Source organism: Otolemur garnettii, unplaced genomic scaffold (assembly GCF_000181295.1).
Source record: "Otolemur garnettii isolate 467f Iridium unplaced genomic scaffold, OtoGar3 scaffold00001, whole genome shotgun sequence".
NCBI lineage: Eukaryota > Metazoa > Chordata > Mammalia > Primates > Galagidae > Otolemur > Otolemur garnettii.
In genome coordinates, this window is record NW_003852396.1 from 33,513,498 (window position 1) to 33,526,357 (window position 12,860).

Below are 12,860 nucleotides of genomic sequence, written 5' to 3' on the forward strand. Positions count from 1 at the left end.
GAACTGAAACAGACAGAAAGGTGGCTTGCTCCCTCCAGAGTGGACGGATGTAGAACAATTGGAAAAGATGAGGGATCCAAACAAAAGGAAGAAACTTTCCCCAGGGCCTAGCCCTCACTACACGGACTTAACCAGACTCCTATTAAATCATGCTTCAGAGAACTTCCTCAAAGCAGATGAGATCCAGACCCGGTCAAGGACATGTGGGACGCTGGCATGAGGGAAACTGAGTGTCCAGTGAGGACTTTGTGAGACAGCAGGAGACCCATGCTTAGCTGGATAACTCAACCTTGATGCACATGAATACCACATATTTTTACAAATAATGTAGAAATGAAAGTTTGTGATTATTAAAAGAAAAAGATTTCTAAGACATTATTCATGTAAACTGGACCATTTGGTTCTATTTTTAAACAGATCTAGATTTTTTTTCAAAGGTTTTTTTTTTTTTTTTTTTTTTGAAACAGAGTCTCAAGCTGTTACCCTAGGTGGAGTGCCCTGGTGTCATAGCTCACAACAACTTCCAATTCTTAGGCTCAAGTGATCCTCTTGTCTCAGTTTTTCTATTTTTATTAGAGATGGAGATCTTGCTTTTGCTCAGGCTAGTCTTGAACTCATGAGTTCAAGCTATCCATCCACCTTGACCTCCCAAAATGCTAATGTTACAGATATGAGCCACTGCATCTAACAAAAAATAGTTTCTTAATTAAACATCTCAGCCTTCATTCTATACAAAAATATTATAAACAGGTGTGTAAATTGCCATTTACTTAAATGACAACATACTATGTAAAATATTTATTTTACCAGATTAAACAAATACAATTAATTTTACAAATAAAAAATTCATTTTTCATGTTTGATAATTATAGCATTCATTAATATTTATTAGGCAGTAATAAAACAGGCTACAAATATTTATTTGATGACATTCATATATATTTATAAATTAAAAAATATTTTCTATACTAAAGAAGTACTCACTCTTCCCAAGCATATGCCATATTAAGTGACATCTCAATTTTATAGTTGAGATTGAGAGGCCTTTTATTAAAGACCTATCAAACACTGAAGTCCATAGTGTAGTTTCTAATATTCATAGATAGATAGTGAAATGTTAGTTTATAAAAGACTTTTTAATAAAAGAGAGATGACCACTATTGTCAACATGACTCTAAGGACTATGGTTTAATCTTTGTTTACATGTTTTTCTTTCATTCCTGTTCATAACTGTACAGTGTAGGCTCATACCCTTTTGTCTCCATGTATTAAAAAGTACAATTTCCAGATGGTGGGAAGATTGTCTGGAATTAGAAGTGGGGGTAGAATAGCTTTTCTACCTTCACAAAAGGGGATAGTTGGACCTTCTCTTTCATGATTTGTATGCCATTCATTTCTTTCTCTTGTCTGATTGCTCTGATGAGGGCATTCAGTACTATATTGAATAGCAATGGTGATAGTGGGCACCCTAGTCTTGTTCCCATTCTTAGGGGGAATGTTTTCAATTTTCTCCATTCACTACTGTGTATTGTCATATATGGCTTTTATCATTCTGAACTATGTATGAGGACTTGTGGCAGTGATGATGGGGACTTCTAGAGCTCCATTTGCAGTGTCTGCATGGAGAGTGCGGGGCCCTAGGATTCTTTCTTTACTGTGTCTAATGTGCAGAGGTCTCCCACAGGTACCTTCCAATCTTAGCAAGTGGAGCTCCCATCCCATCTCCTTCACTTTTAGTGCCTATTGTTCATTCCCTGAAGATTTACGGTGCTCTCTCTAAAAGGGTCCATGTGTAGATGGATTCCACTTGGCAGTTTTTGATTCTCTCCTACAACATAACATGAGCAGAATGCTTGTAGTAGGCTTTGCCCTATATTTTTAAAGCTTAAGGATACTCAAAGTGATTGTTTTTAAAGTTAAAATGTATTCAAAGTGACTATTCCTTTAAAATTTTATCTCTAGTTTCATCTCTTAATTTTCTATTCAGATCCATAGGTCTATATCTCTATTTTTGTGTCAATAAATATCCATGATCTCAAGTGACATAATCCCCAATTATAACATGACATAACCAGTTTATACATTAATTTTTCTCTGTTTTTGAAATTTACTTCAATGCATAGATGTTATTAATATGTTGGGACAAAAAGGATAAAATTTAAGCACCTCTTCCTGGCTGAATCTGAGAGAAGTCATATGTGGCAAATTCTTACATGATTAACTATAATGTAGTAGAGTGTGATATTCTCAGTCAGAGGTTGTAGCCAGCCATTTCCACAGTGGCAGTTATCCAATTGTAAGTTCTCATCTAGAAGAAGATTGAAAGGCTTCAATGCATAGCCTGTTAAGTCCAAAAACATCTGCAATACCAAAAAACTCCTAAGACACTTGGATTTCCAGGAGGTTGTTCTCTAATCAGAGTTTAGGTCCCAGTAACATCTTGTGTAGCCTCCTGCGAATCTCCTTCGTCTTGATAGAATAGATAATGGGGTTGAGCATTGGAGGCACTAAGAGATAGACCAGGGATATAAACTTGTGCACATACTCAGGGGCATGCTTTCCAAATCGATGGACCATCGACACACTAACCATGGGCACATAGAAGATTAGCACAGCACAGATATGTGACACACATGTGTTGAGTGTCTTGAACCTCTCCTCCTGGGAAGCGATGGCCAGCACAGAGCGTAGAATCAGCACATAGGAGAGGAATATGAGCACTAAGTCTATACCAAAGGTAGAAATGCCAACACACAGGCCATATATGCTGTTGATGGTTGTGTCTCCACAGGGAAGACGGATCAGGTCAGGGTGCAGGCAATAGGAATGGGTCAGGACATTGGCCTTGCAGAAAGGCAGCCTCTTCAGGAGGACAGGAAATGGGAAGATCATGCAGAAGCTGCGAATGATGATGGATGTGCCCATATGGGCCACACAGGTGTCAGTGAGCACTGTGGAATAGCGCAAAGGGTTGCAGATGGCCACATAGCGGTCAAAACTCATGGCCAGCAGGATCCCAGACTCTGTCCAGGAGAAAAAGTGGATGAAGAACATCTGGGCCAGGCAAGCATCAATAGCAATTGCTGAAACATGAAAACACACAGCAGCCAGTACAGTAGGCAATGTAGAAAAGGATACACCCAGGTCATTAGCAGACAAAAGAGACAAGAAATAGTACATTGGCTGGTGCAAGCTCTGCTCTTCCTTTATGATAAAGAGGATGAGGGTGTTGCCCAGGATGGAGATAGCATAAAGCAGCAGGAGGAGGGCAGCCAGCCAAGGCTCTAGACCCTTCATCTCTGGAAACCCTGTTAGTGTGAAGCTGGTGGCCCTTGAGACGTTGGTTCCAAAGCTCCCCATCATGGTTTCTAAGTGACCTTTGGGGAAATGCAACCAGAGTGAATGGAGGTCAGACAGTGGAAGAAAGGAAGACCAGGGATAGATGGTGTCTTAGGATAGAAAGAATAATGATACTTAGATTCTAATACCAAAGACCAGGAATAATCAGAAAAAAGCTGGTAATATTTCAGACCATTTATCGTCTTGTCTCCACATCCCTCCTCCTAGAATTCTGTTGACTCATTTTTTGGACATTATCCCTGGTTCTTTCTGTGTTTGCATTTTTTATATTGATTCAAATCTTTCATTCATGAGGGGAAATAGTCTTTCCTTTTCTCTCTACAAGTTTTTAGTCATAAGATTATTCAATAAGTGAGGTACGTTATGTTCTCTGTCTCCCTCTTGTGCAAGTGATGACACTTTTGTTCATATTCTATGCTACCTCTCCTTTCTTGCCTCCGCTTGAGCTTCACTCCTGTTCCTCATCTTCTCTCTGTTGCTTGGGCCCCTCTGTTGTGCCCTGGGCATCAAGAATCTCACTCTCCCCTGCAGACAAACATTTTTGTTTCTTCCCTATATGTTCACATGTTTTACTCTTGGTTTAGACCAAGTGCTCTCAAAGTGCTTTGTGTTAGACCTCCTGGAAGGGTTTTTGAGAAAATCTCTTTGCTCAGATGAAACTCATACCAATTAAATAGAAATTTCTGCAGGTGAAACTCAGGAATCAGTATTTGTTTGAATTTCCAGACATTTCTAATAGCTAGTCAAGTTTGAGAATCAGGGGGTTAGATCACTCCTAGCAGTATTCAAATATATACCTTCACTACCACTTCCTCCTCTCTCAGGATTGATTTCAGGAATTACCATCATTTGAAAGAAACAAACAAACAACTACATTGCCCCTTCACATCCTAGTAATCACCCACTCCTCTGCTCTTTTTACACCTAATATTCTCAAACTCACTTTCTACTCATAATGTCCTCACCGCTTCACATCATTGATTCCAAATTTATATCTCCTGCCCAGGCTTCTCTTCTTGGTATGGATTCATTCATCCAATTCCTGGCATCTCAAGTGTAACACATGCAAGGTGGAACTCTCTGTCAATTACCAGGAGTGGTCTTCATTGCTATCATCTCATTATCTGTCCATGTGTTCGTGCCAGAAAAACATGGGAGGCATCCTTAGTTAACATGGCTTATCCTGTCCCATTTGCAAGTCTCTTAATCTATTATCATCTGTTCATTATACTCTCAACTCTGGTTTTTCCTATCTCACTTCCAACAGCAGCCTGCAGCTCAGTATCTGTAACCAGGATCACGCCAGTCCCTTCTGGACTGATTGCCCAGCTTACACATGTTTCTCTCTAATCCATTCTCCACAAACCAGCCAAATTATGAGTTTATTAAATAAATAAAAAGATATCATACTCCTACTTAAAAACTTCAAATGGTGCCCACTACCATTCAAAACCACAATTTAAATAGCAATTGAAGCCCTTAGCAAGACGTGCAAAAGCAGTGTCATTACCTGGGAACTTGTCATCTTCTAATGATTCTAATCATTCTTTCATCACCTCTCTGTTCCTGGTGTTTCATATTTTACAGGTTCATGCATATTTTCCATTGTAGCTCTTCTCATCACACTTTAGATTACAATGTAGTATTGTCTATTTCTTTGCTTATTTGATTCGTATGTTTCTCCCCTGGTAAGTAATAAGCTCTCATGATTTCCTGTGTTCCTTCACATTTTATCCTCAAGGTAGACAAGGGACTGAACATACAGAAATGTAGGCCAGGACTCATAGATTACGGGTTCTGAATTTAATTTTTTCTGGTACAGACAGAGTTTCACTTTATCACCCACGGTACAGCGACATGACATCACATAGCTCACAGCAACCTCCAACTCCTGGGCTTAGGTGATTTCCTTGCCTCAGCCTCCCAAGTAGCAGGGACTATAGGCACCCACCACAACATCCAGCTCTGAATTTAATTTTTAAAATTGAACTATCTTAGGAAAAAGGTACTAAAACAAGAGCTACATTTTTAAGTATAAAATAATTCAGATAACTAAAACAACTCCCCTTTGCGCCTAATAGCTCAGATTTAATCATTATTTTATTACACATCAGCTGTGAATTGCATTACCTTCTTCATATCTTATTTTCACATCAATAGAGTAGAAAAGGAATGGAGAGTAAAACACTGAAAATGTTTATTCAGATCTCAGGTTCAAGGCACATATTGAATCAATAGCAACCAAGAAAGCTGTAATGATTAGGGATATTTAGGCCTTGAGAATTCCTGGTCCTATCCCATAACTGTCTTTACATTTTCTGTTTCCCAGTTAAAAGCTGTCTTCTTTTGCCTAGTTTTTATTCACTCTCTAACGAGAATATTGGAGTACGAGTTAATCACACTGAAGCATCCACACCAAACAAGAGTGTCTGAGGTGCCCTCTGAGTTGGGTCTCTGTGTGCTGGGAACCACAGAGTAAAGCCCTGACAATGAGGACAGGATAGTGAGATTTCAGAAACCAACAGTTATAGATGTGGAGTATGAGTATGAGAACAGAAGCAGGGTGTAGGAGATAAAAAAAATCTCTAAAATTACATCACAAATGACCTCTACTTTCTCAAAAGCTTGTACACAATTGCTTTAGGATTTTGAAGCAATGAATGAGATTCCTGAGGGCCTTTGTGTGGGAAGAGCTTAGATCCCCACTTACCTCCACAGGGTAGTTTTGGAGGATGGGAGAGGAGGTAGGTGAAAAGTCCACTGAGGGGAGAAATGTCATGGGCACCCACACTCTACACTGGGCCTCACTACCAGACTCCACCCACTCCCTGCGCTGAGCTTTATAAATCTCCATCTTAAGAGTCCCCTGGAGAGGCAGCTGGGCGGCAGGGAATGTGAGAAATCTCAGGTGGAAAGCTACTCTGTGTCCTCTTATTTGTCCCCCTTAGAGGTTTCAAAAATATTAAGAATGAGAACTGGATTGTCCTGGAGTGAGCAGTATATTAAACTCTCAATTTTTTTTAATAGAAAAACAAACCCAGTAAGTCAAGAACAGAGATAGGCTGGATCCCAGACCCACTGATTCTCACTGATTTTCGGATTAGGGCTCTTTTCACTAACTATGCCACAACTCACATGGATTTCAAATGTAAAATGGCATAACCAACAAAAGCCTAATTACTTAGGGTTGCATATAGGGTGATCATCCTGGTTTTCCCAAAACCATACTGTTGCTAATACTGTAGGTCCTGCACTGGGGAAGGCCTCATAATTTTGTCAAGCATGGACAATTTGTCACCCACAGCCAGACTTGGATTCAAAACTATCTCCTTTCCTGGCAGTGCCTGTGGCTCAAAAGGGTAGGGCGCCAGTCCCATATGCCAGAGGTGATGGGTTCAAATCCAGCCCCAGCCAAAAAAAACTGCAAAAAAAAAACCTATCTCCTTCCCTAAGTGAACGACATTAAGAAAATCATTTGATTAGTTCAAGTTTTTAATTTCCCATTTGTAAAATGAGTTATAAATTTCTATAGATCTGGACAAACAGTTCTACAATGTATGTCCTTATCAAACAAGAACTACCCTGAGGACTTGCCAGTTTTTCATCTGTCAGAAAAGAACCTCAACAGAAAGTGAAAGTTCCAGGAGCTCTGAGGATTCTGGGAGTCTGAGACCAGGATGAGATCCCAGACACTAATGTACTGACCTTAAAACTGGAGCATTTTTAGGCCATCTCTTATCACACCCACACATTTAGAATGAAGAAATTGAAACTCTTAGGGGTAATATGCTAACTGGTATGCACAAAGGAATTTTTTATAGAGTCAGAACTTGGATATATATGTCCTGATGCAGACCCACATTATCGCCAATGACCATACTGTCCCTTATTGCCAGGGCTGAAGACTAAAGAAGAGGACGAGTGCTATTTATTTCCTGACCATCAACTAAGTGTTCATGACTCTAATAGTTTCTTTGCTGTAAGTTAGTTCTTTTAATTGTCCAAGAAAATGTTGTGAATACATTTTATTATACCTAAAATGATGACTGGATTATTTAACAGTCAGAGCAAGCATATACATTTAGAACATCAAAAAAGTAAATCCTTCAAAGTTTTCACATGGACTTTAGATATTTTGATTCTTAGATAGTTAAATTAAATGTGAGGCATTTTTTAAAATATTAAAGTCTCCCCAAGTAAAACTAAAACTTTATTGAACTTGTTTACACCTACATTACGGTTTTAATTATAAATTGTTTTTAAATTTCTGTAGAAGAATATCAAACCTGATGAGAATTTAGTGCATCTGAAGACTCGCGTTACTGTTTGCTTGTCGTGTCTGTGTTTGTGTGCATGAATTTGTGTGTGAGCGTGCATAAATGGATGTGCAAGAATAAGGGGAGAATAGTCCGGGAAAAGTCCTTTTATTACTTAGAAATGAGAACAATATGTCTGGTTTCCTAGAATTAATCAGTAAATCAGTCACAAGATATCAGAAGTGGAAAATTAAAAAGATATGTTTATAGATTCTTAGAGATGTAAGATTTGGCTGATTTAATCTAGTTACAAATATGGGATATGAAAAATAGTTAACCATTCTCTATTCCATAAACTTACTAGAATCTTCATAAACATTATTTACTATTCATAAAAGCTATAAGGCAGTATCTTTATCCACCTTTAGCATATAAAATACATGAGACTTAGACAGATTATGAAGGTTGTCAGGTCATAGATTATTGGGTGACCCAAGATTCCAGTCCATAATGAAAAAAACACAATTATAAACAAATATGCTCCTCACATTCACAGCATCACCAACTGAAAGAGACGAGAGACTAAAAGCTGGGAGACATTTTATAATCATAAAGATACTTTTAGAAGACCATTATAGCTACCGAGTAGAAAAATGAGAGAAAAGAATGAAAAACAATGAGATCCTTTTGGAAGACAATGGCGTGTGAACTAAGAAGTAATAATGAAGGCTCACAAGGAGATAGCAGTAGAGGCAAAAACTAGATAAGGCAAAGGCTAACTAGAACTGGTAGGATTTCTCTATAGTCAATCATAGATAAAGAAAAGGGTACTACAACTCCTTGTTTTTACTACATTCAAGTCAAAGATTCATTGAAAAAAAATGTAATTGATAGTGGTTAAAAAAAAATTTTTATTTTTCTCTTATTTTAACTAGAAAGTATATAGTCTGAAGACAAGAAAAATATACAGAAAAAAGATATGTATATTTTATATAGAATAGGTTTTCTTGTGTTTTATTTCACCTTTTCTGCAATCTGCTATTGTTTACATGTCTTTTTTCATTATTTCACCCATTAAACTGATGACTTATACAGAGAAATTTCTGACAAATGAAATTTGTTCTTTTATTCCTAGGAGACACACACACACACATATATACAGGATATAAAGTATATATATACATATATAAAAAGAGTATATACACACAAAAATTCTGTCTTTCTTATAATTGTATTCACAAAATTTAATATTTACAGAGATTTTTCATTAACGTGTTTAATCTATAAGATTTTTTGCTTATTGTTTTCTGTATCAATTAGGATTATATTTGCCCTATTTATAGCATTGAATCTTTTGTGTGATTTAAGAAATATAAGAATAATCTATTTCTTAAAATTTAGGGAAAAATAATGAAAAGGTTCATGGACTATCATGTTTAGGATGTGGGTGGGATTTTTTTTTTTTGGATAATTTTCAAATTCTTCCACAATTCCAATTATCCCTTAATTTTTCATTTGTTTACATCTTGTATTTTCCCCTCAATACAAACTTAATTAAGATTTAAAATGACTTATAGAACATTCTACTGTAATTTGTAAAATATTTCAAATCTGTTTCCCATAGTAGCTTCTCCTCCAGGTTGCTGAGGACACTGAGGAGACAGCAAGTCCAGGTTAGCAGCTTGCGCCACCATGAACGCAAACAAGGAGAGGTTTCTAGCAAAAAGGAGCTGGTTACCATTATTCTCAACTTCAGTTTGGATAGGATCCATCTCACGTGGGGTCGGGGAGACCTGCGGCCTTTTAAGCCGGGTTTGCAGAGGAAATGCCACTGTGATTGGATTGGCAATTGAACTGAAACAGACAGAAAGGTGGCTTGCTCCCTCCAGAGTGGACGGATGTAGAACAATTGGAAAAGATGAGGGATCCAAACAAAAGGAAGAAACTTTCCCCCAGGGCCTAGCCCTCACTACATGGACTTAACCAGACTCCTATTAAATCATGCTTCAGAAAATTTCCTCAAAGCAGATGAGATCCAGACCCAGTCAAAGACATGTGAGACATTGGCATTAACGAAACTCTGAGTGTCCAGTGACAGCCTTGTGAGACAGCAGGAGACCCATGCTTAGCTGGATAACTCAACCTTGATGGTGATGAATAGCACACAAAAGTTTAAACACATTTATAAACTGACCTCAAACCTCCAACCTTCTGAGAGACCTCCAGAGAAAAGCTTGTGACATGTAAAGGTGTGGCAGCAGGGGGCTTGCTTTGGATAGAGGAGATACATACCTGCTCCTGCTTCTGAGCTCAAGCAACAGTTTTGACTGAAAACCTTGTAAAATGGTGCAGGGAATGGATTCATAACATTCTTGGAGAAGCAACAAGTTTGTGATTAGTCCTTAACTCACCTCCCTGGAATGTTCTTTAATTCCACCTCTATTTCTAAAACCCAGCTTTTCTCTAATGGGATAAAGAAAAAAAGGAACAGACAAGTAAGTTATTCTCCATAGAAGAACTGTCAGGCACGGGTGAGTGTTCAGTGACTGTTAAGTGCGGTTACAGTAGGAGCTGTGATGTTCCTGACAACTCACCCTGCCTTCTTTATCCTGATTTCTTGGGCCAAATTTAGACTCTTCACAGAGCTTGCTCATAGAGGAAGGCAGATGGAGCAGCTAGTGATGCTGACGAAAGCTTCTCCTTCATTCTCCGATCCACAATGAAAATGAGATCAACACAATTTAAAAAAAAAAATCAACTCTAGTAACATATATGATTTTTAAATTTCATTTTCCATTTGTTGATTTTTTCCAGAGGAGGGTTTATTTTGAAAGCTTATGAAAGGATTAAATATTAGATTACTTTCATCCTTTTCCCATCACATTAACTTATTTTTTAATCTTACCTATTTTTAACTATTTTAAAAAATATTACATTCCATTCTAATGTCTTAAATAAGATGTTTATTTCTTAAGTTTCTCCTTTTTGTCAAAAGAAATCCCACAAATCTTGAGAGTATAAATTTAGGGAGAATAAATTGTTGTATATATTTGAAATATTTTGCTAATACTCTTTCAATTTTATTATGTCCAAAATTATTACTATACATAAATATATATACAATCTAGAGAATAATATATGTATCACATTTTAGTGTTACTTAAGATTAAGTCATTTAAAGCAATTTATATGCAACTGCATTTATCTAATTTTAAATGCCAGTCAAGTGGATAGTATGTGTTATTTGAAATAAAGATTGATATACATAGCTATTATGTGTCTGTGACCATGTGTATTATTTTAACTAAGATCTCTTTGACATAATATTTACAGAAATAATCTCTTTCCCATTACAACCATGTCTTCAGGGTAACAAATACATTGTTTTGTGATGATTTACCTTAAACAAGAATAATAGTAACACATGAAATGAAAAACTGATTATGAGGATGAATGTTTCTAAATTTAACAACAACAAAAAAAGCAAATATTTTTTGCTAAGTTAATGATCAATTTACATTGGCAAAACATGTTAGCTTGAATCTTCACTATTGCCAGGCTAACATGTAACATCTGATGGCAGGAATCCTAATGGTCGGTCGGTTCCTGAAAGGTTAGTACAAATGCCTTGGCAAAGTAGGTATTGAAAATTTAAATTGGTGGAGAAAGGGTAAACATCCCCTAAATGTTGGTTTTTAACATGTCTGCTGTTCAAATCTTGGTTCCCAGAAGTATTTTGTGCAGCCTCCGACGGATCTCCTTGGTTTTAATGGAATAGATGATGGGATTGAGCATTGGAGGCACAAAGAGATAGATAAGGGACAAGAGCGTGTGTACATACCGTGGGCCATGCCTCCCATAGCGAGCAGCCATGGACACACCAACCATGGGCACATAAAAGATGAGCACAGCACAGATGTGTGACACACATGTGTTAAGTGTCTTTAGACGTTCTTCCTGGGAGGCAATGGCCAGCACAGAGTGAAGTATGAGCACATAGGAGAGAAGAATGAGCACAGAATCCAAGCCAAAGGTAGCAATGACAAGGAACAGACCGTAGGTATTATTGATGGTGGTGTCACCACAGGCCAGGCGAATCAGATCTGGATGCAGGCAGTACGCATGGGAGAGGACGTTGGCCTTGCAGAAGGGTAACCTCCTTAGAAGCAAAGGCAGTGGAAAAACCATACAGAAACTGCGGATGATAACAGACATGCCCAGATGCACCACACGGGTATCAGTGAGCACTGTGGCATAGCGCAGTGGGTTACAGATGGCCACATAGCGGTCAAAGCTCATAACCAACAGGATGCCAGACTCCACGAAGGAGAAGAGATGGATAAAGAACATTTGGGCCATGCAAGAATCAAAACTGATCTCCCTGAAGTAAAAGCAATATGTGACCAGTACTGTGGGCAGTGTGGACAAAGACACACCCATGTCATTTACTGATAGCAGGGACAGGAAATAGTACATAGGCTGATGCAAGCTCTGTTCCTCCTTGATTATGAAAAGGATGAGGGCATTTCCTACAAGGGAGACAGCATAGAAGGCACCAAGGAGCAGAAACATCCAGTGTTGGGAGTTCTCCAGAGCTGGGAGTCCTGTCAATGTAAAAGGAGGCCACCCTGAGCTATTGTGGGGGTTTCCTCCCATGCCGAGACTCCTGGTTAGATACTAAGGCCACTCTCCTTTAAAGAAGACAGACAGACAGTTATAATCATGGACTTTGCTCAATATTTTAATGTTCTCATAAACTTTTCATCATATAGCATTAAACAATTTTGCTAACTAAACCTTTCATCTTCGCCTCTCATTGTAACCAAGGTTTCTGAAAGGGTCTGAGGTATGTCAGTTATCTGGATGGAAAATCAGGTCCCCTCATTTAAACTCGTGTCTTTTGGACCGTGCTCTTTCTAACTTTGAAAGCTATGCTTTCCCTATCAAACGGTATTACTTCTTTAAGACCTAAGAAAAAACTCTTCTCAACAACACTTCAACTATTATTCTCACTTCCTAAGCAAACCACTTATTCACTGAACCATACTCCCCTCACTTTTCCACTCTTTCATGTTACTGAACTTCTGCTACTCCCAAATTCCCTGCTCCTATATAGTCTCTCAATTCTTTCATCCATTTATCTGAACAGAAGATAAATGGACAGAAATGTGTCCATTCATGGAAATTATGTGTCAGATATTCATGCAGCTGCACTTGAATTTCATACCTCCAGCCACCTTTTCA

General features: G+C 38.1%; 2 protein-coding genes across 2 annotated transcripts; both read right to left on the reverse strand.

The window, feature by feature from the left end:
• Window positions 1-2,415: 2,415 nt before the first annotated feature.
• LOC100944548 (olfactory receptor 51I2-like) lies at window positions 2,416-3,360 on the reverse strand. The gene has a single exon (XM_003781000.1). The coding sequence runs from the start codon at window positions 3,358-3,360 to the stop codon at window positions 2,416-2,418; it is 945 nt and encodes a 314-aa protein (XP_003781048.1).
• A 7,967-nt stretch (window positions 3,361-11,327) lies between these two features.
• LOC100944866 (olfactory receptor 51I2-like) lies at window positions 11,328-12,272 on the reverse strand. Its single transcript, XM_003781001.1, has one exon. The coding sequence runs from the start codon at window positions 12,270-12,272 to the stop codon at window positions 11,328-11,330; it is 945 nt and encodes a 314-aa protein (XP_003781049.1).
• Window positions 12,273-12,860: the final 588 nt, after the last annotated feature.

Excerpts from the sequence above, each read along its gene's own strand:
- LOC100944866 (XM_003781001.1), bottom strand. The coding sequence starts at position 12,272 with ATGGGAGGAAACCCCCACAATAGCTCAGGGTGGCCTCCTTTTACATTG.
- LOC100944548 (XM_003781000.1), bottom strand. The coding sequence starts at position 3,360 with ATGGGGAGCTTTGGAACCAACGTCTCAAGGGCCACCAGCTTCACACTA.